The 25,545-nt window shown below is 39.3% G+C and overlaps 1 protein-coding gene across 2 annotated transcripts in view; it reads right to left on the bottom strand.

Moving 5' to 3' along the window:
- CAST (calpastatin) overlaps positions 1-25,545 on the bottom strand; it is a 58,782-nt gene that overhangs the window by 19,708 nt on the left and 13,529 nt on the right. Inside the window, exons 3-7 of one of the 2 annotated variants that reach the window (XM_042866130.1) lie at positions 22,237-22,305; positions 7,659-7,718; positions 2,682-2,729; positions 1,388-1,444; positions 1,160-1,276 (exon numbers count right to left, since the gene is read on the bottom strand). In XM_042866130.1, the coding sequence (XP_042722064.1) occupies positions 1,160-1,276; positions 1,388-1,444; positions 2,682-2,729; positions 7,659-7,718; positions 22,237-22,305 (351 nt within the window). Of the gene's footprint in view, positions 1-1,159; positions 1,277-1,387; positions 1,445-2,681; positions 2,730-7,658; positions 7,719-17,052; positions 17,149-22,236; positions 22,306-25,545 lie in introns of those variants that run through there. The other variant, XM_042866131.1, reaches the window with a different exon arrangement.

A 25,545-nucleotide genomic window follows, 5' to 3' on the forward strand; every position in this document is an offset into this window, starting at 1 on the left:
TTTTTTTTTTTTGCCAGCAAAAGAAATTTGCAGTGCAAAAAAGATTATGATTTCCCTTCCAAGCCTCCTTTTAAAGCTTTCGCTTGCATGGTGGTTCTCAGTACACTGTTAAAACCAGCAGCAAATACTGCTCAAAAATTAAGTGTAAGCTATCTACTTATTGCAACAGTGAGTTTAGTAATGGAGCAACATCAATACAGTCTTCATGGTACTCTGGTGTTGCCACCCAGACACATACAGATGAGAAGACCAAAAGATGTAGATCCTGACTCTACCAGACGTTTTTGCCCTAGTATTTTCCCCACTTGCCCCTCTGAAATGATACCTCCTCAACTTCTTCCAACATTTCTCCTCCTACTTTTTTTTCCTACAGCCTTGCAGTTAGGCCTATCCTACTGCAAACATATAGCCTCCTGATCTCTGCATTTGGATTAAACACTGCTACTTCAAATATACTTGAAACTGCACAGATAAAGAAGTTCCATGCTGACAGTGCCCACATAGATAAAACACCTAGAGACTGATCACATAGAATAGAATAGACTGGTCTCATCTATTCACTTTTGGTAATAAAGGTACAGGGAAAAATTCTGAAGAACCAATCTCTCCTAAGTAGCTGCAAGAAACTTGCAGAAAGCTTCCATGTGGACTGAGGAGTCCCAAGCATGTAACATACAGGAGAACAGTTAAGCAGCTCTACGGCTGTAGTAATCTTCATATTGCTTGCCTGAACAAAAGTCACAGTGCGTTAAGCAATGTAAACAGATGTACAGAGAGGAAAACAAGGTGGACACGCATCAGGATTACCAAACAAGTACAAACTACCAATACTATTTGCCACTGAAGCTGTATCTGCTCTGCAGACAATCCTTATCCATTAATGCTCTCATGAGTTAGCTGGAATTGGTATAGCCAGGGGGCTAATTTAATCAGTGCGTAGAATTTGAAAAATTTCTAGTGTCTCAAATTTAGAACAGCACAAAAAGAAGTCTATCATAGGCACCTTTGAAATTAATACAGTTTCTGAGATTTTCCTACATTTTGACTTTTGGAGGCTATCTTGCTTCATAATGTTCAGCGTAAGAATCCTTCTAGATGCAGAATTCTAACTTTTATCATAACATAAAAAATAAAAATTGGATTGCTACTTTTACTATACCTGTGCTGTGTTTGCAGTGGTTGCCTGTGAAGGCTGCTCAGCTTGACTTGTAGTTTCCTTTCCCATATTATTTGGTTTAAAAGCTGTTACCACTGAAGGTGCAATTGGGCTTTTTGCCTGTATGGAGAGAAATCATTATCAATAGATTGAGAATACATATATATATATATTATATATATATAAATAAACAAAAGTAAAAAGTATCAGAGAGGGACGATTATGACTTACACCACTGGATTCCTTTTGCTTCTCTTCAGCTGGTTGATTGTTTTGAGAGTTTGATGGCTGTCATAAAAGAGAAACTTATGATCGTTTACCACAATTCAATGCCAGGGAACATGATCTACAGTAAGTAAATAAATCTATACATAAACATTCTTACTAAACAGAAGTACACAAGAAGAAGATTTATTCCTGTTATCTACCAAAACTCAGAAATTTGGGCTGGGAGGAGAATGTACTTACTGCCTAATACACCCTCTGAAGTGGACAATCCTTTAAATACTTTACTTTATATAGCTTGTTTTTAAAAAAAAAAAAAAAAAAAGATGCAAGACTCTATAACTGCAGGCACATTTTTAAAATGGCAGTCTTTAAAGAGGTTCTTATTTTTAGCCAGCTACGCACAAAATATGCTTCTACTGACACAAAAGTGCAGTTTAGAGGAAACAGAGATGATTCATCTTTCAAACTGTATTTGCATTAAGGTATGTATCTAGAGAAGCCATCACAGGCACAGCCATACCTAGGTCATGTAAGTAGAAAAGCATGCTTATTCCACTCTCTAATACTCATTTATCCTTTAAAAAAAAATTTTATTTTAAATTATATTTTCAAATAGTGCAAATTGAAAAGTGAATTAACTTTTCTTACGTACTCTTGCTAAACTAAATCTCTCTGACCAACTACAGTCTGCCCTTTTTTGCAAATTAAGGCTGAAGTAACTTCGACCCTTTGGGTTGGATGGCTTTGGGGGAAGTGAATTGGTTGTTTCTATTTTATACTTGAGATATATATATTTTTTTTCTAAGCCAGGTTTATTTCCTCTTTCTGGAAGGTAGAAAGGGTAAACAACGAGATTGTACACAAAAAAAAAAGAAGTAATGTTAATCCTCCCTACAGTGAGGAAGTCTATTTGGCCTACTGCTTGTTTCTCTTCAGATAAATATGCCTAATAGCAATTGACAGACAAGAAGTCTGTACTTCAGGACTGATATCCAAACAAATTTGAAACTATATTCCAAGGCTGCTAACTGGAAAAATAAGAACACCAGCTTTCTCCACATTTTTCTGCCCATCTTTCCCCTAAATAAAAACAAAACTGATTTCCTAAGCTGCTGTAGAACAATCATGCATACTGAGTGCTTCCACAAAGCACTACCTAGCTCATTTGCACACAGGTATGTTACTGCTCATTCAGCAGTTTCGCTCAGCAAAATAGTGGCTAAGAATTTATCCTATCACTCCAAAGTCAGTCAAAAAATGAAGTGCAAAAGCAAAAGAGAGAAAGCTGAGTACTCACCTTCAAATCTGCAGTTTTCTCAGGTTCTATTTGGCTTGTTGATGTGGACTGAAATGTAACAAATTTATATTCAGAGAGAGATTAATATATTTGTGTATTTCTACCGTGCAAGCTAATTTAAAGAGAAATACTAGACTGGTTTGTACTTGCGCAGTGCAACTAGTATGCTGCTCTGGCTCTGACTTTCCTTCCAGTGATCTAACAACTGTCAATGTATATAAGCACACACAAACACTCCTCATACCCGAGAGTGAAAGGAGAGGTTACAAAGCCAATAAACAAACAAAATAAACAGATTAATTCAAATATGAAAACTTTCTGAAACCATGCCACAGAATTGATTCCTATGATTCGCCTCAAGTATGGTAAGCTCTAAATTAATACTTACAGAAACAAGTAAGAATGAGCACTGAAAAGCCAAAAGATAGCTCTGTATGATGGGAAGAAAGAAAAATTGAAGTGTAACATCTTTGTCAGTGACATGGGCAGCAGGATTGAATGCAACCTCCGCTGGTTTGCAGACACCACCAAGCTGAGTGGCGCAGTTGGAGGAAAGAAATGTCATACAGAGGGACCCAAGAAGTCCTGAGAAACGCCCATATGTGATTCAACAAGGCCAAATGCAGGGTATTGCACTTGGGTTAGGGCAATCACAGATATGTGTACAGACTCAGACAGGAGCTCAATGAGAGCAGCCCCACAGAGAAGAACTTGAGGGCTCTGGTATGCAAAAAGCTGGACATGAAAAAGCAGTGTGCATTTGCAGAAGGCCATCTGCATTCTGGGCTCCATGAAGGAGAGGGAGGGGATTGTCCCTCTATGTGCTGCCCTCATGTCATCCCAACTGGAGCACTGCATCCAGGCTAATATCCCCAGTACAATAAGTACATGGAGCAGTTAGAACAGGTTCAGGGGAGAGAAACAAAGATTGTCAGAGGCAGGAGCATTTCTCATGAAAAGACAGGTTGTGGGAGCTGAGCTTGCTCCAGGGAGACCTCATTGTGGCTGTTTAGTACCTTTACAGAGCCTACAGGTAAGCTGCAGAGCAACTTCTTACAAAGGCATGTCAGTGACAAAGGGGAATGGTTTTAAACTTATAGAAGGGAGATTTATGTTAGATGTTAGGAGTAAATCCTTTACTCAGAGGGTGGTGAGGCCCTGGCCCAGCTGCCCAGAAAAGCTGTGGTGCCCCATCCCTCAAGGCCAGATTGGATGGGGCCCTGGGCAGCTGAGCTGAGGGAGGTGGGGAGACTACCCACGGCACAGAGGTGGGAATGGATGGGCTTTGAGGTCCCTTCCAACCCAAACCATTCTGTGATTCTATGATTCTAAGTGCCAGATGACTCATCACAGTTTTCTTACTACTTTGCTTTTTTGTTGCTACTTTAACTGCTCTATGATTAACAAATGTAGAGTTAATGTGGTTTCTGGAAAGCCATTCCCATAAGTGTGAACCTCAGAAGCACTCACTGCAGAATCAACTGGGGAGATGGTTTGTTCAGGGAAGCATAATTTAATCTGTCACTAGTGCTAGAAACAGCACTAAGTGCAAAAAAATCTAAAAGCACATATGGAAAACTACACAGCCATATACGTGCAACAGAGCCCGAATTCCTGCCCTGTCACCCAGAGAGGAAATCTGCAGTTGTGGGGCACAACTCCAGAGAGTGGTGGGAGCAGAACAGCTCATAGCAGCTGAGCTGTGGCAGCAGACTGTGCCCTCTGCCCCTACCCAGGACTGTGCTTTCTCCACAGCTGACCAGGCACACCTGCAGTATGTGTCATTGCACTGTATCCACATGCAGTAAGACAGCTTCTGAACTCAGGAAATACAGCCTCAGACAGAAACTCTCCTTATTCCTTTTATCCTAATAAATACTATGAGCATATTTAAAGTTGCTAAGAGACAAACAACACATTGTCTTTTTCTATCAGCCTATTAAAAGTCAGTAAGCAACCAAATAATATTATATAAGCCTGTAATTTAGATTTGTTTGTAGCCTTGTAATTTTTCCCTATTTCAGCTGCCAACCATTAATTACCATTTAGACATACCTAGCTTATATTTGATAGCTGACTAGATAAAGAAACTGCCAAAACTTGTTTATCATTTGTTATGGTAGTATTTACACCCATACACTGGACCGTGCAGACTTGGTTGTGAAAATGTGAGCATGTGTAGAAATGTAGATGCTTGGGCACAAGCTGGGTGGAGGTTTGGAAGCGACAGAACAGAGCACATCACCATATGACATTCAATACCATACAAGATAAACAAAACACAGATAGAGAGCAGGATCAACCAATTTCTGTGCTACAAAGTGGTGAAAAAACAAGTATTAAAAACAATAGTAATAGTCACCCAATCTCAAAGATTTCCCCCCTTTGGATTTTATCTTGAATGTCTATGCGGATTAAAACTCAGTAATTAAAAGGTTCATACTCTATGCGCTCCCACTTGTGCATTATTGTTATTTGACCACAGTATGGCTAACTCAAAGACAGAGGCATCTAGTTGTGTAAAATCTTACACTGAAAAGGCAATCATAAATTTTCAGGTTTTGGCTCAAACAGGTTGGATATGTTTGTGTAACATCTATAGCAGAGAATCAAACTGACGTGAGATGACCTTCAGCAGCATAATCTTTTTTGTAAGAAATGTTAGAGAAGTGAGAGCAGAGGTATAAGAAGCATAGTTTGACTCTTCCTGCTGCGGAATGTTGCCTGCTGGATGCCTGAGACCTGAAGCAGAGCACAAATTTCTGTTTTTCTTACATGCTTTTCAGAATATTAAACACACTTTCTTTTTGCAGAAAAAAATATAGAGCGCTTAAATTCTGTCAATATTTGAGGAGAATATCAAACATGAACATAAATTCTCAGCTTTACAACCTAGCTATTTGCAACTACACGCTATTATTTTTGCATACTGTAAGTAGTATTTTACTTCATCTATTTTTATAGATATAGTATATCTATTTATATAGATACAGATATAGTAGGGTATACACTATTTGTTATACTTGTTTATATTTTAAACTGTACATCTCAGACTCTAAACTTATCTATTTGAATATTACAGAATATACATGGGCTCACATAAGCAATACTTTGATTCAAGACTCATACACACCTGAAGATGCTAAACATTGAACATGCGATCACGAATAAAAAAATGCTCACATAGAGATACTTATTTAGATACACTTTCAGCAGTAGCAAAGTTCAAATCCAATAATAAGTAATTATTACTAGGCAGGTCAAGGCAGTGTTTTCTCTATTTTAGTATGAGACTACACATTCAAAGGTAAATATTCAGTCAATTGTGAGCAGTCACGATACTTATGTGTTGTAAACTGAAGCCACAGCACCAGTTCATGGCACAGACCAAAATCCCTTACTGAGAAGATGTTCTACTTCCCCTTCTACTGCCAATTTCCACCTGCACTGTGTCAGTACCCAAAGGACCAGATACTAAACTGACCCAGGAGACTGAAAAATGAGTGAGGAAAAAAAAAGAAAAAAAGACCCCAAGCTGCAGTAAAATCACAGCTTTCTCAGAGCAGCAGCAAACAGGCCTAATTCAAGACAAATATTCATATGCAGAACTGGAAGCTAAAGAGACGTTCAGAACATATTTAAGGATAGTGGTATACTACAGGGATTCCAAGAAAGAGAAATGGGCTTGTTTACAGCAGGCCAATTAGAAAGGAATTAGTTTGCCAGAAATTTAAAACTAGAAATGAAAATAAGATTTAGCAATACTATTTCTCTTCAAATGAGTCTATTGTCAAAATGCAGGCATCTTGCCTAATCCAGCAGGTGAACCGACATTAATAACACAACATGCATTAGAAGAAAACATCTGTTATCTTACACATGCAAATGTGGGACTATGCTTTGAAGTGGTTTGTGTTTGACAGCCTTTTTTTTTTGTCAGTGCTCAAGTATATGTCTCTGCTGCTGTTTCATCTTGTAAACACTTCAAAGAGCGCTGGTAATCTAACAGCTAGCTTCATACACAAAGAAGATGGACCTAGACTATCCTCAGAGGTGCACGCTGAAAAGACAGTGAAGGATTTCCCAATTCAGTAAAAGGTAAAAACAACAACAACAAAAAAAATCATAATGAAGGTGATGAAATATCAGAACTGGCTATCAACAGATGCTGTGCAATCCATACACTTAGAGGTAGTTAGAGTTTGGAAGGTCTCGAGCATCTGAAAGGTGGCTCTGCTCTGACTGAGGGGCTAGATAAGATTATATCCAGATGCCTCCTCTAACCTTGCTACTCTATTATTTTTTTGTATTTAACACAAGATGCAGACAGTCGTAAGTTTCACCACCTCAGAGTCTGTTGCTGGTCTAGGTTAGTATTCTATAATTTTGTTGGATTCTCTGATATAATTATGGAAAACGGTGGGAGAACATCATTAAACATTTCCTGAAATATTCATAAATTGTGTTAAATGAAAACAGGCATAAGTTAGGCTGGCTGTCTTTAACAAGAAAAGCACACCCATCTACTATGACAAGGATGACTGTCCTCCAAGTAGTAAAACACAAGGATTGATTATACACCTTCTATACTGAAGGAGTTGTAGTCACAACACAAGACAGAAAACAAGTACAAAGAATAAAAGCAAGGATGCTTTCAGACAGCCAACAATGAGTGATTTACAAGAAAATGCCATTTGTGAAATTATCATCAGGTGAATAAAACTGTAATTACACTGGGGGGAGCTATATACATGTCATGAAGCATGACTGCACTAAAATTTGGCACTGTTTTCATAAAACCCTTAAGTCCTTTGTACAACATTGTTTAGACTTTTTTTAATGAAGAAACTAAGCTGTAGACAAGAAATATGCAAAGCAAAGTTAGTCAGCATCTTAGTCAGAGGTATGAAAAAAGAAATTCCACTGCTTCACGTAGTTATGCTTAGCTACAAGACTGAATGTCTCAGAAATCCGTACCTTTGTTTCAGATGGCTTCATAATGGGTGGTTTTGATACATCCGCAGAGGGAGACTGCTTCTGAAAGAAAAAAAGCAAACAATAAATTCTACATACTTCCAAAAAGCAAGTATATAGGCAACCAGAATCCATTAGATAAGCAGCCAGGAGTAAAAAATACAGCGTTACTGAAAATCAGATTTATCATTTTACATCTTCTATCTTGCTTGTATTTCTCCTACATGTTTATGCAGGATTTTGACAACAGATCGTGTAACAACACTTTTGAAAGACAAATTTCATATCACGTATCAAAACAAACTCAAATTCTGCTCTTGTACTGAACTTAAACCTACTATGCAGGGTTCTTACAAATTTCAAATTTCTCCATAAAGTAACCATGCTTTTGGATTTATTAGTTAGTTACACAAAATACTTAGCACTAAATTGGAAGCTCAAACCTTTTAAGATGAGAAGGGGTCGTTATTTTCCACGTAACAGACACCAAAAAGTGTTAACAGAATCACAGAATTGTAGGGGTTGGAAGGGACCTGTTCTATATATCATGCAATGCGTTCAAAAGAGCTATGAACAACAAAGCCCACTCTCCTAGTTTCAGCAATGCTATCCCTGGTGTTATCCCCAGAAGCAGATATTTTACTTCTTCAGTAACTGTATCAATTTCCACAGCCCAGAAACTAATACTTTAATCATCAATACTTAACACAAATGCAATACTACCTCTCTATCCTGTTTACTGTTTCTGTGCTTAAAGTTGTGTTTGCAAACTCAATTGTAGCAACAAGTTCACAGTTTGCATTTAAATGAACAGCACAAATAATAAAAAAAAAAATCTAGACTTCATTTTCTTCAGATGCTTACCATGCCTCTCACTGAATTAAAACATGTGTAATCTGAAGGAACTCAGAGGCTGCATAACTATTCCATTCTTGGAGTGACCTCTTATTTCCACATAGAAATTTGTAATATTTATTTTTCACAGGATAACTATTTCTCAAGAATAATAAAATGTTGCACAACATTTAAAAGGTATGCTATGATGACTATAGCGTGCTCTTCCTTGTAACACATCTGATACCTTTCTTACCTTAGTAAGAGGCTTAGAACTCTAAGTATACACTGGAAAGAATCTGCAATTGCCACACTACAGAACTGTAAGCAAATAATTTCCACTTCCACTTATGTATACACATAAAGACTAATCATATAATAGGTGAGAACTTTTGTATGAGTGGAGATGTATGTAAGAATTTTTAAAAGCCTCCTATATCAGGACAAGGAACAAATGTTTCTAAATGATCTTTTTATATATTATCGTCATTAAGTGATCTGCAGGCAACATCATGTTTTCCTTATTTTGCTCTGTAACATTTTCCTTTTCTTACTTCTCCATGAAATTAATCTGAATTCCTTCTACATGACTAATAAGTACGTATCTGCTCTACACCTTCGTATTAGTCATCCCAGTTCCTATTCATTTCACAAAGGACGTCTCTGTTTTCTGCACTGCATGATTTATTTATGGTGTACGGGAACCTTATCTCTTCCACCCCTGCAAACAACTCCCACACCAACCCTTCTTCCTGCAACATGCTGAAAAACTTCACCAAGGTCCAGTACAGCAGCACCACCTTGACCTGCAGATATCCACCACCACTGCAGCAGCTGACTGACAGCTAGGGGATAGAAAGCAGTTAACAAATGGCTGCTCATCAGCTGCTACTGAGAAGCAAAGTTGTACTTCTGCGTTCACAGACTACCTCTGCATACAAGGGCAGCACCACAATGCCATGGTCTTCTGGATCTCACAGAGCACAGTGTGCCTCATTCCATCCATACAGCACCTTTTGCCCCAGTTCTCAATACTGAAGGCCTCTAATTTTCACGTCTCTTCTTCCAAGGACTTCGGTGCTCACAGTCTGCAATCACACTGAGCCTCACAGGGTGATGACAACACAGAAGGCTGCCACAGTCTAAATATTTGTTTCGTAACTAGCATGCAGCCTATAAAAACAGTCTGACTCCTGCAAGTCCATTTTGGGTGACAACTTCTTACTGTGGGTTGTTCTGGTTTTCCTGTTCCAAGGGACACGTGCCTTACCCGATAGTAGGGAAGCTATGAAAACACTGCTTTTGCTGCAGTCCATTAATCAGACTGCAGAATGGGTGAAGTTTTGTCCTGCAAGCAGCACAAAAATGCATGTCAGGCTTGGAGGTAAACATTAAAATGCTGCCTAGCAACAAGGATAACAACTGCCTGATGCACAGCTGCTAGAGAGGCTCCAGCACAGCAAAGCATATTGTGCTCATGAAAAAGGATAGCAAACCCTGCCACAGGCCGGGCCAAGGAAACCTGCCCGGAAAAACAGAAGAGCTTAAACTGTCCAACAGGAAGTGAAGAATAAGGAGAGCTCAGCATCTGGAGACAAAAGACAGAAAACCACGCACTGGTGGCAGAAAACACAATTATTTCTTGTGTTGTTTCAGATGCAAAGGGCAGAGCCTACAGCAAATGGAAAGAGAGTGTCATCAGCACTGATGCTTTTCCTGTGGCTGCACACACAGCTTCGGCCCCTAGACACACAGTGGTGCTGGCAGTGCCATGCAGCTCCTTGGGGCTCCTGGGAAGGGTCTCCAACTGCTTCCTAGTGCACAGCCCTTAGGAAGGCACTCAGAAGAGTCCAAGCTGATGGATGAACATGGGAACAGACCAACAGAGCTCAGACACTGCTGACTGTGAGTTAGAGAACAGTGTGTTCCAGTATAGTCTGCTGAGACACAGGATCTGTTTGATAAGAGAAGGAACGCCCTTCAAAACTGGCCTGCCAAATTTAACAAGGCAGACCTTACTAAAACACTGTTTCCTAATCTCACTGTATGCCAGAGACACGGAAATAAAATGGAAGTAGCAACAGGAGAGGAGATCAAAGAAAGTGAAGATGGAAACATCAAAAGAGGATAGTTTTAACTATTTAAGGAAGTGAGGGTAAACGCCTCCTGGAAAAACGTAACAGCAAAAGAACCCCATGCCAGCTCTCAAGTTATTAGAAGCTGCAAATTACTGAAACTATACTGCACACAACGCAGCAAAGGCCATCATCAGCTTAAACTGTAACTTCTGAAAATTACACAGAAAAGTATTGGTCAGAAAACAGTCCTTGCTTAGTCCTGAAAACAACTGTAAGGTGCAAGGTAGCAGCCAGCTCACTGAAAAGGAGATGCTGAAAATATTTACAGAATGATACACAAACAAACAGATAACAAGAGAACGAATAAATATCAACAGAAAGCATACAAAGTGAATGTAACACTGAATACAATCACATGTGGAAAAAAGCCTGATGAATAGGAAAGAAACTCTGTGGGACACACTGATGTTGCCACAATTTTTCACAGAACTTGGAATGATATTCTCTGGAGCAAACAGGGAGGTTACTCTGCTACACTTACAAACCTGCATTCCTCCAGCACAAAGGAAGAGCTTCAAAGAAGCCTCTGAAAGCACTCATAAGGCTGCACTCAGGTCGAAGTTTAGATGCAAAACAGGAGAAAACAAAAGCAAGAGAATGACACAAGATATGCAGGCAGCACCGATGGACAGCACTAACAGCAGAAACACAATTATGCAGTACCACAAGCTGAGATACTACTGCCAAAAACAAATAGAGGGGAACCATGATAAATTCTGTAACTGATAATATAAAATACGGGGATAAATTTCCATCTTTCCAGCTTAATTCACTCCAGAACAAGTCCTAAGGCAGTTTTGGCCATCTCACTGCAGCAGAAACAGAAAAGAAATACATCTGAAGACAAATTTGTGATGGAGAAATGAAAAACCGAGCATGAGGACTGTGCAGATTACAGAAGAAGGAAGATGGCAGCTTTTGTCCCCTGGTTAAAAAAGAGAAAAAAAAAATGGGCAAAGAGGAATAATTCCGCTTAATATTGTAACAAAGAATCTCTCAGATCAAAGCTGAGAGATTTTTCTTTGCAGGAGAACAGGCTCTGCACAGCAGCGCTGCCGAGACGAGCCAGGCACTTCCAGCACTGGAGCTTTTGGGCCAGCTCATGCAAACGTCTGCTTAGTGATACAGCTGCACTCAATGCAGGAAAGAAAGCTAAAGAGCTACCTGAGTACTTTTTAGGGCTTGCTCACCTCTCATAGAGAGTTGGCAATACCTCCTAGGCTTAACAATTAATAAAAAAGTTATTACTTTATATAATACTTATTATAGTAAGTATTATTATCCTATATGTCCAACAATGCAGAGAAAAAAACTGCTGCAACATAACAGTGATACATAAGCATCTGAACGTGTAACTGTAAGATGGGCTTGGTTATTAATTACAGGTGTGTAACACAAGGCAAAAATTTGGTTTGTCTGATTAAACATGGTTGCTCCTTTAAGCGAATGGTTCTGTTTCTAACAGCGTGTGTGTGAGAAGCAACAAATCCTGCTTGGAGAACCATTGTAAAACAACAGATGATTATTTCACTGCAGTATAAAATGCCATTTGATTTGTTTCAGGTTAGATCTCTCACCTGAATTAGAGCATACTGCAGAAGTCTTTTAGCAGGCAGAAGACAGGTCAAGAATAGTATTTATAAGCCATTAGTGCATTTAACAACACTTTTTGTAACAATGCAAGCAAAGCTATATAGATTTAAAACTGGAAAAAAATACAGCACTGAAACTGTAACAATGTAATTTATATAATAGCTGAATTAAAAATCACAAATTTGAATGCTTCTATGGCATTTCTATCCTAAATAATTCTGGAAGTATCGTATCATTCTTTAACTACTCCTCTTACACAAAAAATAGTTTCACTATTAAGTTGCTCAGAAAAACTTCTTTTTAACAGAAGAGAAAGTGAAAATGACAACTCGAGCTCTTATTAATACTGTGGAGACTTTATATTAGAAACATAATAACATGATATACCGGAATATGGATTTCTACTTAAGCCTATCAGACAGGCTCTGGTGTGTTTACACAAAACACTCCAACTATACAAGCCGTTCTGTTAACTTGATGTGATTAGTTTCTTTTTAGAAGTGATCAGCATGGTTTCCTTCCTAAACAACCTGCACTGGACTGACTTTGTTACATACAATGAAGAGAATAACTTTTTCACTACTGAAATTTATAATGTACCATGTTAGTGAAAAAGGTTGTACTGCCTGTGACATTTAATGAGACAGGAAGATCACAATCTCTAAAGGACAGCTAGTTTTTTTTCTGTAGCCAAATTTTAATTTAAAGTGAAATTATTTACTAGCATTGTTACTGTGACACCACTAAAGCCATGAAAGCCCTGACACAGCAAAGCTTTCCAACTTTGCTCTTGACGTGACAAAGCATGTTTTAAAGAGATTGGCCTGAACCAAGAATGGAAGAGTTGAGTAGCTCACAAAGCTGTTTCAAGCTTCAAGTGCTGCAAAATATACTGAATACCACACAGCACACTGAGCAGTCCAGTTTCATAATACAGACTCACACCTCTTGTCTTCTTCTGTTTTGATTAGTTAGAACATTTATGCCACATTAGCACAGGAAAGAAATGTGGCAATACTTAATCCCTGTATTTTATGTACTGGCTAAAGCTCATGGACAATGGTACACAAATTTAAAGCAATAGGTTTCATTTAAACAGTAGTAACCAGGGTCGGTTATTTGAAATTAACTGCTGTCAAGCACAACCTGCAAATAAAATCAGTGAAGAACAAGGCTTTGCATCACCTAGAAATTGATCAGACAAACCACCTTTAGCTTAGAGGTGTGCAATTATTTTTTTTAGTATTATTTTAATGTTACAATTAAGGTTCCCGAACAGCTGATACCTCAACAAAAAAGAAACAAACAAAAAAACCCAACACATAACCCAAAGCAGTGAATGTCCAACAACTTTAGGACATTTTTGTACCACCTGACTCTTCCAGAAACTTCCAACATCTCAGTTTCTGGCTACTCACATGCAGGAAGTTAGGGGCACACAGAAAAATTTAGAACCATCCCACAGGTAAGATGTAATATCCCTTTATTTGTTAGTGTCTCCTACTCTGACTGATATTTTTACAGAGCTTTTTCATTTACCTATTTTGGAAGTAGAATAAAATAGTCTGCTAGTCAGTCACAGAAGATGCACAGTATCTAAACATACAATTTGATCTGTGGACAGATGAAATCTGACCTGGAAAGAAAGTGCATACCTACCAAAGGAAAGAAGAGTTCACCTGCTAGCTTCAGGCTCTGCGCATTTGCAGAGAGACCATCTCTTTTATACTGCAGGCTATGCACTCTCTGTCTTACAAATGGAGTTAAAAGCACAGACTAGAATCCAGATTACAGGTCTCCATTCAGGCTTTATTACACTGGAAAAGTTTTCCAGTAAAAAGCATTCTACTTTCACACTTAACTTTTCACTGTCAGAAAGTTCCCATGGTTATGCACACCAAAATTACTCAGAGCAGACACATTTTTGAGCATCAGGTAAAACTATTTATTGGGTACAGAGGTGTCATGAAAAAGTTTTGACATCATTACATTGTTCTAAACTCTATTCTTATTTCTTCTTAAAATGTGTTCTTTAGCCATCTGCTTTTGGAAAACTCCACTTTCACTTACAATACGTTCTCCAAGTTGGCATGCACTGGAGTTTTATTTCTATTCAGTCATATTCAAGTATTAGAAGCAGGGTAACAGCACTGTCACCACTCTACTCAGGTTCCCACTGAGCACAACAAATTACTGCATTACATTAGCCTATGTACTCGTCACAGTAACAGAACTCTCTTTTTTCATAGGTAGTTAAAAAACTCTCTTCCCACCTCTAAATTTTTCTATATAGAGGTGCTCACTGGAGAGCTAATAGCTGTAATTATTATAACTACTGCCATTTCTGTGTATGATTTTAAACAACACAATGTTCTGAAGCTATCTGCAGTAGCATACTGCATGCTGATAAGAAAACACCAGAAAAACAAGGTATGGGGTGCCAACCATGTGCATGCAGCTGCTGAGTTCAGCTAGGTTTTTTCTCCCTTGGTCTTCAGTACAACCAAGGGAGGGCAGGAAAAGAAACTGCAAATTCCAAATGAAGCCAGCAGTCTTTAAGGTAGGGGGGCTTAAAAAGTTAAACCATATAATGTAAAAGAAGACCTCATCATAAAACTAATGCTCTCCAAGGTTTTGAGCTTGGTTATTTTTCTTACAATATCAAACTAAGCAATACACATAATGGTCAGCCAGTGGTCACAAGAACTATCGAGGAATACTGTTCATTATAGACTGGGCTCAGAATAGAAGTATTATTAACAAAGCTCTATGAACTGATACATGCATTGCTGTATCTGACAAAAGTGTCAGATATCGAAACTATGGGAAAATAAGATAGAAGAAACAAAAATCAACACAAAGCATTTTGGTAAATTTTTGTCTTTAAAATATCAACTCACAATAATACTCCATAACTAGGAAGGTAGGAACGAAGAAAGGGAGTTCAATATTAATTCACAATTCCAACTTAAAAAACCCAGATTAATATATTTCTTAATTTCAGGATAGGTTCTTAACTTAGGAACAGCCAAACTTGCTTCAGAATGGTACCACGCATGTTCTAGATGAATGAGCGTATTAACCTCCAGTTGAAAAATATAAGATGTCCTTCTCTGTGAGGTCCTGTCATACCTCACAGAGGTTCTACTCTAAGGATTACAACTTTCAGCACTTCAAGACATAAAGGCAGGAAGACAGATTACTTCTTGTACTGTCATTATGGCTTCTGAGCTCCTGAGGAGTGAGTTCACAAGGCCACAAACCTCCCTGCCTTCCTGTTGGGTTCTTCTTTTTGCAGAAGAGAATCTCAACAAAGTTTCCCAAATGTTTGTGAGTCCATGTTCTAGCTCAGGAAAACAAGAGCAAAAATGAAGACAATGACACACAGAGGGCTAACTCACACACAAAGGAAGTTCCTTCGCTTTCTGGAGACAGAGGTTTCACTGTGACTCTTCTCTACGCCCATTTCCCATCCTCCAAGATCCACCAACTTTAACGCAACACAGCTTTGCCTAGATTTGAAACTGGGAGTGTCCACCCAAAGACTAAAATTATAGGAGCAATGTTGTGAGACAACACTGGCTGATCCGTGACAACACTGGGACTCATCCATGGAACAAGCCATTCTGGAAGTCCAAGATCAGGAACAGATTTTTCTGCTAGATCTGCATGCCTTGCATGCTTAACCACTCCCTTAAAAACAGAAAAATAAAGCAACATATTATATTACAGGCTGTCAGTAAGAAGTACTTAATTTAAAAAAAAAAAACAACCAACCAGCAGGTTTTATGTTGAAGCAACTACTTCTAAAAAGTTTCTCTCACTCATTCACCACTAGCTGGCCATTACAAATATTATCTAGCTTGACTATTATAATCAAAATCATAGCCTTGGAGATGAATCAAACAGTCAACACAAGTCTCCGCAACATTCAAGAACCGTGTGTTATTTAACATAGCATTTTCATTTTCTCCAAAGAAAAAAAAAAAAAAAAAAAGTGAGGGACAACACTGGTAACCCTACTTCTCCTAAGAACTTACATACTGTTTTCAGATGAAACAGAGAATACCAATGGTTATGGATCAGCAGTTTTATTTTACAGTAGCATATAAAAAGCAAATCCAACCTAATTTCTACTACTATAGAAACAGCAATAATACACAATTTAATAAAAGGCTTTTTTTTTCTCCATATGGTTATATGTATCTGAAAGTTTAGCATCACTTATGTATGAAGTACAACAAACACTCGTTTGTTTACAAAAATAGTACTGACACCTAAACAGACTTAAACCAAGAAGTAGTTCTTGCAGGTCACTCCACCCTGACTACGCAATGCTCTGTGCCATGGGTATATTAAGCTCTGCAATTATGAGTTTTTGATGCAAGGACAGCATAGGCTGAAAAAATGGGGAAGGAAAGGGGGAGAGGGGAAAAGAGGGAGGAAGGAGAAGAAAAGGAAAGAAAACATCAGTACAGTAATACAGAACAACTCAAACACCACTTAAATAGTCAGCTCTTCCTCATGCCTCCCACATTCAAGATTCTGCTATGTCATGTAAACAATTTCTTGTGTTACACACGTAACATGCATTCTTACCGAGCTGAAAACTGAAAAGATCATTGACAACAGGTTAAAATAATTTTAAAGGCAATTCACTACACACAGCTCTTAAAAGCTGCAGATGAGAAACCCCAAAAGCCAGCAGCTAGTTTTAGTTCAGCCCACAAAAATCCCAAAGAAAGGGAAAAAACAAGAAGTACAACAAAAATGTGACTGAGTGCAAAGCAGAGGTAATATGAAAGAAAACCCAGCAAGAACAGCTAGCTTACATGTTACAGGCAGGCCTTCTGCTTCCAGCAATAACGCCCTGGTGAGGCTGTCACTCTCACCAGCACCCTGCAGGTTGTGGTTTCAGTTTTCACAGCACCAGCTCCCCTGCCGTCACACGACTGCTGGCACCACCCACCTCTGCCAGCACCCGTGTCCGTCTGTCTGCATGCGGGGAGGGGAGCCCAGGCACGCCATGGCGGGCCTACACCACATTGCTGCGGGAGTAGAACTGCGCACTCCACACTGCGATGCAACGGGACGTGCCCCTGCCCACCTTCGGCTGCAGATGAAAGCCCCAGCGTGGTGGAACCCATTCCCCTACCAGGCACCACAAACAGCCACAGGCCACCTATCTGCCTACCTCGCTTTACGCCCAGGTTCCCAAAAGGAGCTTACAACTGCTGAGCTTGCTGTGCTGGTGCTGAGGAAAGGAACCCACTCACTTGCCCTAAGCAGAATTAACGTTTGTGTATTCTCTTCTCCAGGCCAAACTAGCTCAGCTCCCTCAGCCTTTCTTCACACAAGAGCTGCTCCAGCCCTCTGAGTATCTTCGTGGTCTCCTCTGGACCCCTTCCACAGTTCCAGTATTTTATGTATCAGGAGAAATGAAATGGCTGGGCCATTAATTAAGATTAAGACTATTTTAATCACAGCAAATCCAAATAACTTACATTAATTTAGAAGTTAGAAGAATTAATTTAGAAGTTAAAAGTTTCAGTTATTTCTGAAATACCAAATATGACTCATGCTTTATTGCTTTTTTTTTTTTTTCCTTCAGAATCAAATTCTAAACACATGTAATCTGGGAGTATTTCGGTTTGTTTACTTGCTTGTGTGTTTTTAAAGAAAAAGTTCCAATAAGACTAAAGAATACTTCAATCATTTTTCAGAATAATCTCTCTGCCCTTTACCTAAGGGAACAATAAACAAAAGTCATCCCAAGAAGGAAAGTAGAAACAGAGTACCCAAGGATCACACAGAGTGCTTAAGAAAATACTCTTCTGAGTGAAGTACAGAATCCTTTTTCTTAAATGATTACAGTACATTGATTTATATCCTTGCAGAACATTACAATTTATACCTTTTGCAGTACTCTTGAGAGCAGTTTGTTTCTACAGCACTACTTTTCAAATAGCTTCCAGTAACCAAAGCCTCCTCCTAGCATTACATGAAGTCAGTTCTTCTACACACTTTCCATATTCCTACAATTTACGTTTTTAGTACTGTGGTCCATTTTTAGCACGTCTCTGCTACCAAGAAAACCAGCACTGACCTGCACACTGACACAGTTCTGATCCTTCTAAAATACAGGGTAACTCAGTGGCAGTAAATCTAAGAGCAGCCTGCAGGAAACACCCCACAACCTTGTTACAAAGCGCCTACGAAGGATCTGTGCACCCATGTGCTCTAAGGAGAGCATGAAACAAAAGTTTTCATTTAAATGTTTCTGGCAGTAAATCCCAAATGGCAAACAAAACCGCTGCTCACTTTACTGGCAACACTGGAATAGACATACGCATTTCTGTGGACGCATCAAATCAGTACTGCAACTTCCTCTATTTAGAAATGGCTTCCTTCATAATAATGTGCTGGCATAAAGTTCACAAAAATCAGAATATAGTGACAAGTACAGTACATAGCACAAAATAAATAAATAAAATAATTAATTGAAAAAAATAAATCCAAAAAATATACTGAGGGCAGGAATCAATTTTCATTATAATCTTCATATTTAGACTTGAGAGAATTTCCAGTCTAATGCTGAAATAGTAGGGTCTTCCTCCGAAAAACTTCCTCTGAAAACATTCAGTATCACTCAAGTCTGAAATAAAAGTAATTCTTGCTGAATTTCCAGTGTTGTTGAATTCACCCAGCACCCAGCTTCAATAAACCGTCCATGGAAGTAACATGGACAATAATGCTCATTTCATTGAACTACAGAGCCTAAGAACAAAATAAAAACTAATAATAATAATTCAGTGGGTTCACTAAGATTATCGCCAAAATCTTTTACATAAAAAAACATTAAAATCCATTTGATATCATCACAGAACATCACAAAGATCCAAGAAAACCGGCTGAATCCAGCTGTAGTCAAATATTAGTGTCTTCTATTAATAGGTATGATTGAACATTGCACAATGAATTGGTATTCCTTTTGGCTAAGGAAATGGTAAAAAACCAACAACAGTGTAAAAGACCATAAAAGAAAATACACCAATGCGGGCACATCACCTCCAGTTCAGGAGGGAGGTTAGTTCAGTTTTAATTCTTCATTTCTGCCTATTAATAATACTGGCATGATCTCCTGGTTTGCAGTTAAGAAATACAGGAAAAAGACTGCTCAACAGCAAACAATAACTGATCATAACTCTTCCTGAGTTTCTTTTTTCCTCCATTTACCTGATATGGTTCTTTAAAAGGTGTGTGCTTGCTGAAGATACTCTTGTACAACATAGCAGCCAAACAAAACTTTACACCAAAATCAAGATAAAGGCTTGTGATACTTTGTTCTAGAAAAAAATAGCATCAGTAAGAAATCAGAATATTTATTTCAGTTAAATGTTTTTAAATTCTTCATCTAGACTTGAGTTTTACAGAAAATGGACATGTTAAACTTGCTGCTTCATCTTCCTGAACGCCCTTCACACAGAGAACGCAAAAGCTATGCATATACAAAAGAAAGGAGAGTGAAGAGGCAGCATTTCTACCTTCTACCACTGGAAGGCACAGGCAACCAAGTATAAAGCCTGTCTAAGAAGACACTGAGCAGGCAGATGCAGCTGAGTAGTATCAGCAGCAGTGATGGGAACTTAGGAGTGGAAGAATAAAGAGCACAGGCACAGGAATGACAGCTCAGACAGTGCAGCGAAAATGAAGCCAGACTAACAGTGATTCTTAGGCTTGTTCACATTACAAGGTAGAGCCACAGGGAAATTAAACTACCCACATATTAGCCAGGCATTAAACAATGAGAAGTTGACGTCACGCACACGCTCCTGTGTCTTTAAACTCAGAAACACAGACAACCCTAGCTGAACACAACCAGTAGTTACTCCTGCTTACTGACGGTCGGATAAGAAATCAGGCCATAACAGAGAGACCAAAAAAACACTCCTGCTATTCAGTTTATAGAAAGTAATTCTACCAGAGGATCACAGTAAATTAAAAGACTGAACAGCTGCAGCAGCTCTCACTCACTCTCATCCCCTTCCCCACCTCCCTGCCAAATTCATCTCGGATAAAGTACATTAATGAAAAGGATTAATGACCAACAAAATGATTAAGGAATTCCAGGAGATTTCATACTCTGAACACATTTAAGCTACAACATGGGGAAAAAAGAAAGAAAGAAACAGGAGTTATCAAAACCTGCTGGAACACTTCTGACTGCATTAAAAGCTTTGATGTAGTTTTTGCAGCAAAAGAGATAAAAGGCTGCCTTTGCCTTCTAAAGGAATACTTCCTTCTCTGTAAAATTCACATATGCATTAAAATCAATCTTTTAAAAAGAAATACAGAAAAGAATACCGCTTGCCAAATAACTTTATAAAGAAGTAAAAGTTGCACAATCTACATGAACAGAACAATTAATCAGTTTTGCTCTAATTCAAACAGTACTGTAGAATTGCAGGAAACTGCAAAAATTAAAATATACATTTAAAAGAAAGTTTGGTCCAACTGAAGAAAGATAATGACAACCAGCAGGAAGTAAAATGGCTAAACTTAAAATGGCCTTTCATTAAGAGGTAATTATGGAAGCAGGAGGCAAATACTTCTACAGGACATCATCCTCACAGATACATATTTTGTAATGTCACAGAACTGAGGATGCATGCATGCACTAAGGAAAATATATAGACTGGGTTGTCAGAAACCAGAATGATGATGCCTGGAAATTCTGTTTTGTCACATTATTTTTACGGCATTATTTTCCAGTTCTTATTCTCAGTAGGATCACAGGCATTGTATGTTACACACTTAAAGTGAAAAATATGCTTACAATAGAAATAAAAAGGAATAACAGAACAATAGAGTGAAAGGGACCTCAAGGATCATCTAGCTCCAACTAGGACAGGGCTATGGGCAGGGCTGCCCCCCACCAGCTCAGCTGCCCAGGGCCCCATCCAACCTGGCCTTGAGCGCCTCCAAGGATGGGGCACCACAGCTTCTATGCCAAGGCCCAACTGCCCTGAGTAAAGAATTTCATTACTTCTAATCTAAATTACCCCTCTTTTGGTTTAAAACCATCCCTCCATGTCCCATCACTATGCCCCCTCAGGAAGAGTCCCTGCCTAACTCTCCTGTAGGTCCCTCTTGAAGCCTTCTCCTGTCTAGGCTGCTCAATACAGGGACTGATCCTATTATGTGATCTACATGTAACCTAAGTTGAGAAAGGCATTGCTAAACTAAGAGGGACAGAAACGCAACAAAAATGATTGTGAAACACAAAAACACTAAAGAAAAGGGATTACAAGGTTTATATATTTGCATTACTCTTTAATGTACAGAAAGAAATAATTGTTTATATAATACTGCAATGTCTTTTGGGAGTATTATTTTACAACAGCATTGACTAAGGAAGTGGAAAATGTCCTTGAAATGCAGAAATATGTGCTGCTGATATTTCAAATGATGGCATATCTGCATTTACAGAACATGCATTTAGCAGCTGACTACACCAACTACAGCCATCAGTTCATGTGTGACCACAATTGTTTTTTTTCATCTTCCTACTTCAATATTTTGAAAGACCAGAGTATGCATAAAAGCCGTGATCACTGTTTCTCTTCATGGAGTACCAACTATACTCCAATATGCGAGTCATCTTTATGTCTTTCAAACTAACTTCTTGAACAACTGAACCAAGGAATATAAAAGCAAAGATAGGAATCAGTGTTCTGTTCTGTTCTGATTCTGCTGAATAAACAGAATTTAAACACACAAGCAATATCTAAGAATGAAAAAAGGACCACAGCCACATACATCAAATGAAGTTGTCTTCCAGTGATTTGCATTCCCCTTCTATTTCAATTTCCTAGCATTTCCAGCAAGACATGAACACCTCTTAGTGATACTAAATGCCAGCAAACATAAATTGTTTTCCATCCCACACTAGGTAACAGAATAACAACATGCTTTCTTCACTTTTCAAAGAAACCATGTCCTTAACTATGCATTACCTTAGCAGCAGACGGTGCTCCACTTGTCTGTGTTTTGGGAGGCTGACTGACATTAGCACTTGCTGACTTCTGCAAAATAAATGAAAGAAACATAATAAACAGAAACAGAAGTTGATGAATAAGAAGTAAAACTGTATATTAAATATTTAAAAAATTCTATTCTAAAAAAATCCCTGTAAGAACATTTTTAAAAGGTAAGTAATCCAAAAACATGTTTTCCTATGTAACTTTAATTCACACTGCTTTATTTCAGATGACTTTGCCCAGCACTGAAGTTCTCCAGCACTGTTTCACAAAACAAATAAAAGGGCCTGGGGCACCTCCCATATGAGAAAAAGCTGAGAATCCTGGGACTAAAAGGGGATCTGATAAATGATTACAAATATCTAAGGAGAGGTGGGAGGCAAATGGTTGAGGCCCGGCTCTTCTCAGTGGTGTATAAAGATAAGATAAAGAGCAATGGCCTAAAACTTGAACACAGGAAATTCCATACAAACACGTGAGAGAAATTCTTCACAGTAAGGGTGACAGAGCACTGGAACAGGTTGCCCAGAGAGGTTATGGAGTCTCCTATGGAGATATTCTGAACCTGTGCAACCTATTGCAGTGAACCTATTTTAGCAGGAGGGTTGAATCAGATGATCTCCTGAGGTCCCTCAATTTCTGCAATTCTGTCCTTCTGACAGATCTATGTTATTTCCTGTGGCAGAGTAACTTATTTTAATAAAGAGCCAAACCAATAGTAGCCGTATCACAGAATCATAGAATGCTTGCGTTGGAAGGGACCAAGGGATCAAGGATCATCAAGCTCCAACCCCCCTGCCGCAGGCAGGGCTGCCGACCTCCACATCTAATACTAGACCAGGTTGCCCAGAGCTCCATCCAACCTGGCCTTGAACACCTCTGGGAAAAGGGCATCCACAGCCTCTCTGGACAGAATATATGCAACATGAGCGATTTATGATAAGACTTTAAAATACTAATTGTGTAGTGAGATGGTAGATTATTGCTCTGCAGAAATAACTTTAACAAAATGGGAAGTAACAATATATCTCAGGCAGGGAAGTACAGATACAGAACTAAGAGCAAAATGATGGCTTTTCTAGTTAATAAGTAAACTTGCAATTGAAACAAAACAGGACATCCTCTCTGAACCTGCATTCAGCAACTGCTGAAATGACATCTAGTGAAGACTAGAAAAAGCAGCCATTAATAACGAACACAGCAAAATATATCAAGTATTTGGAGGCAGAAGATGGATAAGACCAAGTCACTTTCTCTGACAAATGGAAGCTCAAGATCTACAAGATGAAGTGTTTACACTTCAATTACTCTCTACAGCAGAGAAGTCAGTAGAATGATGATGGCTCAGATATCTTAACAGGAAACCTGCATTCAAACTCACAAACACCAGATTTCAAAGGATTGTACAATATCTCCTGCAACAGAATAGCAGTCATAATCTTCTGTTTAAGGTTGTTTCCATGTCACATTCTCACTGCAATTCAGCTCCAAAACTAGGAAACCATCTCCATAAATAATGCTGAACATTCAACTACTAATATCCAGTCAGAGCCTCAGGAAGAGGACTTTCGTGACTATTTACCAAAGAGTAACATCACAAAAATCTAGCCTAGCAATACAGACTGAAACAAATAAGACAGCCACATCAAAGTGTTCATGATTACTACTGAAAGCAACGACACACAAGCAAGACTTCATAGTGTGTCACAAAAAAAGAAAAGCAATGGTGATTTCCCCCCTTGAAAGAGTTTAAGAACATGGCCACCTCCTCCAGCCACTCCAAACCAGGACACCTCCTGCACGGCCACTGGAGTCTTCTGCAGACCTGTACCACTCAGCACAGTTCTGGCTGCGTGTTGGAGCCCAGCGCAGTGCCCAGGCACATCATCTCTCTACCCAGGCAGAGAAATGCTGCTGCCACCTTCCTGTTCGCAGGTTCAGCTAGCAGAAAAGCAAAGCATTTGTCTGAGATTCATGCACACTGGCACTGCCTGTCTTCAGAAGCACCCACAGACTGGAACCACCCACCTACATAGTCTGGACTAGAAATAGTAAGAAATCTGTATTTCAAGTGAAATAAATTCTGGTTCCAACAATTAATCTATGTTTATCAATTAAACAGTATAAGGAAGAAGTGGTGAAGTAACCGAACCAAACATTTCTGTTTCTGGTCTCCTTCAACATCTTCATCAATGACCTGATGATGGGATAGAGAGTGCACCTCAGCAAGTTTGCTGATGATATAAAGCTCGAAGGAGTGGCTGACAACCAAAAGGCTTTGCTGCCATTCAGCAACACCTGGGCAGCCTGGAGAGTTAGGCAAAGAGGAATGTGATGGAGGAATAACTGCATGCATTCAGTACAGGCTGGGAGGGCTGATCAGCTGGAAGGGATCTCTGCAGAGAAGAACCTGGGCGTCCTGGTGGACAGCAGTGCAATGAGCCAGCAGTGTGTGCTGGCCAACAGGTTGAGGGAGGTGATTCTGCCACTCTGTTCCCAGTAAAACCACATTGGAGTACTGTGTCTAGATCTAGACTTCCCGTCTCAAGAAAGACAGAGAACTTCTACAGAGTTCAGCAGAGGGCCACAAAGATGCTTATGGTCCTGGAGCATCTCCTGTATGTAGAAAGGATGGGACTGTTTAGCTTAGACGAGCAACCTAAAACAGTAGATCATTTTTGAGGCTTATTCTTGACCTGGATATGCAAATTCAAAATGAGCAGCAGGATTCATCATTTTTACATTTCATATTTCAACCTATGGACTCATCCCATGGGCCTCAGGCTGGGGAGGGCCCAAGACACATGGCATCCCAGGGCAGCATGAGGAATCTGTAGTAGGCTTTGAGAAGGTTCAGGGACGGTGTGAGTGTTGGCTACAGCTGCCTACTGGGAGCATGGAAGATGAAATCTGACTTTTCTCGCACATACCATGTAGTGGGCACTCTCCTCACCATTCTTCTCTTTTGAGATCAGGGCAGAAGAGATGCCACTTCTCAAGTTCCAGGAGTAGGGATGAGGAATAAGAAAGAACAGCTGATGCAACACTCAAAACTCAACTGTTTTTTATGATTGCATCTCCTACGACTCTCTGTAGGGTGTCAGTATACTCTGCCCCTCTCTGCTACTTGCTGGCACCAAGATGGCTCCACAGTAGGCAGCTGCAGGGTGGCTGACAACCCCCTTGCCTGGCCCGCTTGGTACACTCTTTCAACCACCTCAGAGCAAGAGCCATAGGCCCCAACTCCCAACTGCCATGTTTTGGTCACCATGGGACACTCAGAAT

Source organism: Lagopus leucura, unplaced genomic scaffold (assembly GCF_019238085.1).
Source record: "Lagopus leucura isolate 7727_CA_CO unplaced genomic scaffold, USGS_WTPT01 Super-Scaffold_810, whole genome shotgun sequence".
NCBI lineage: Eukaryota > Metazoa > Chordata > Aves > Galliformes > Phasianidae > Lagopus > Lagopus leucura.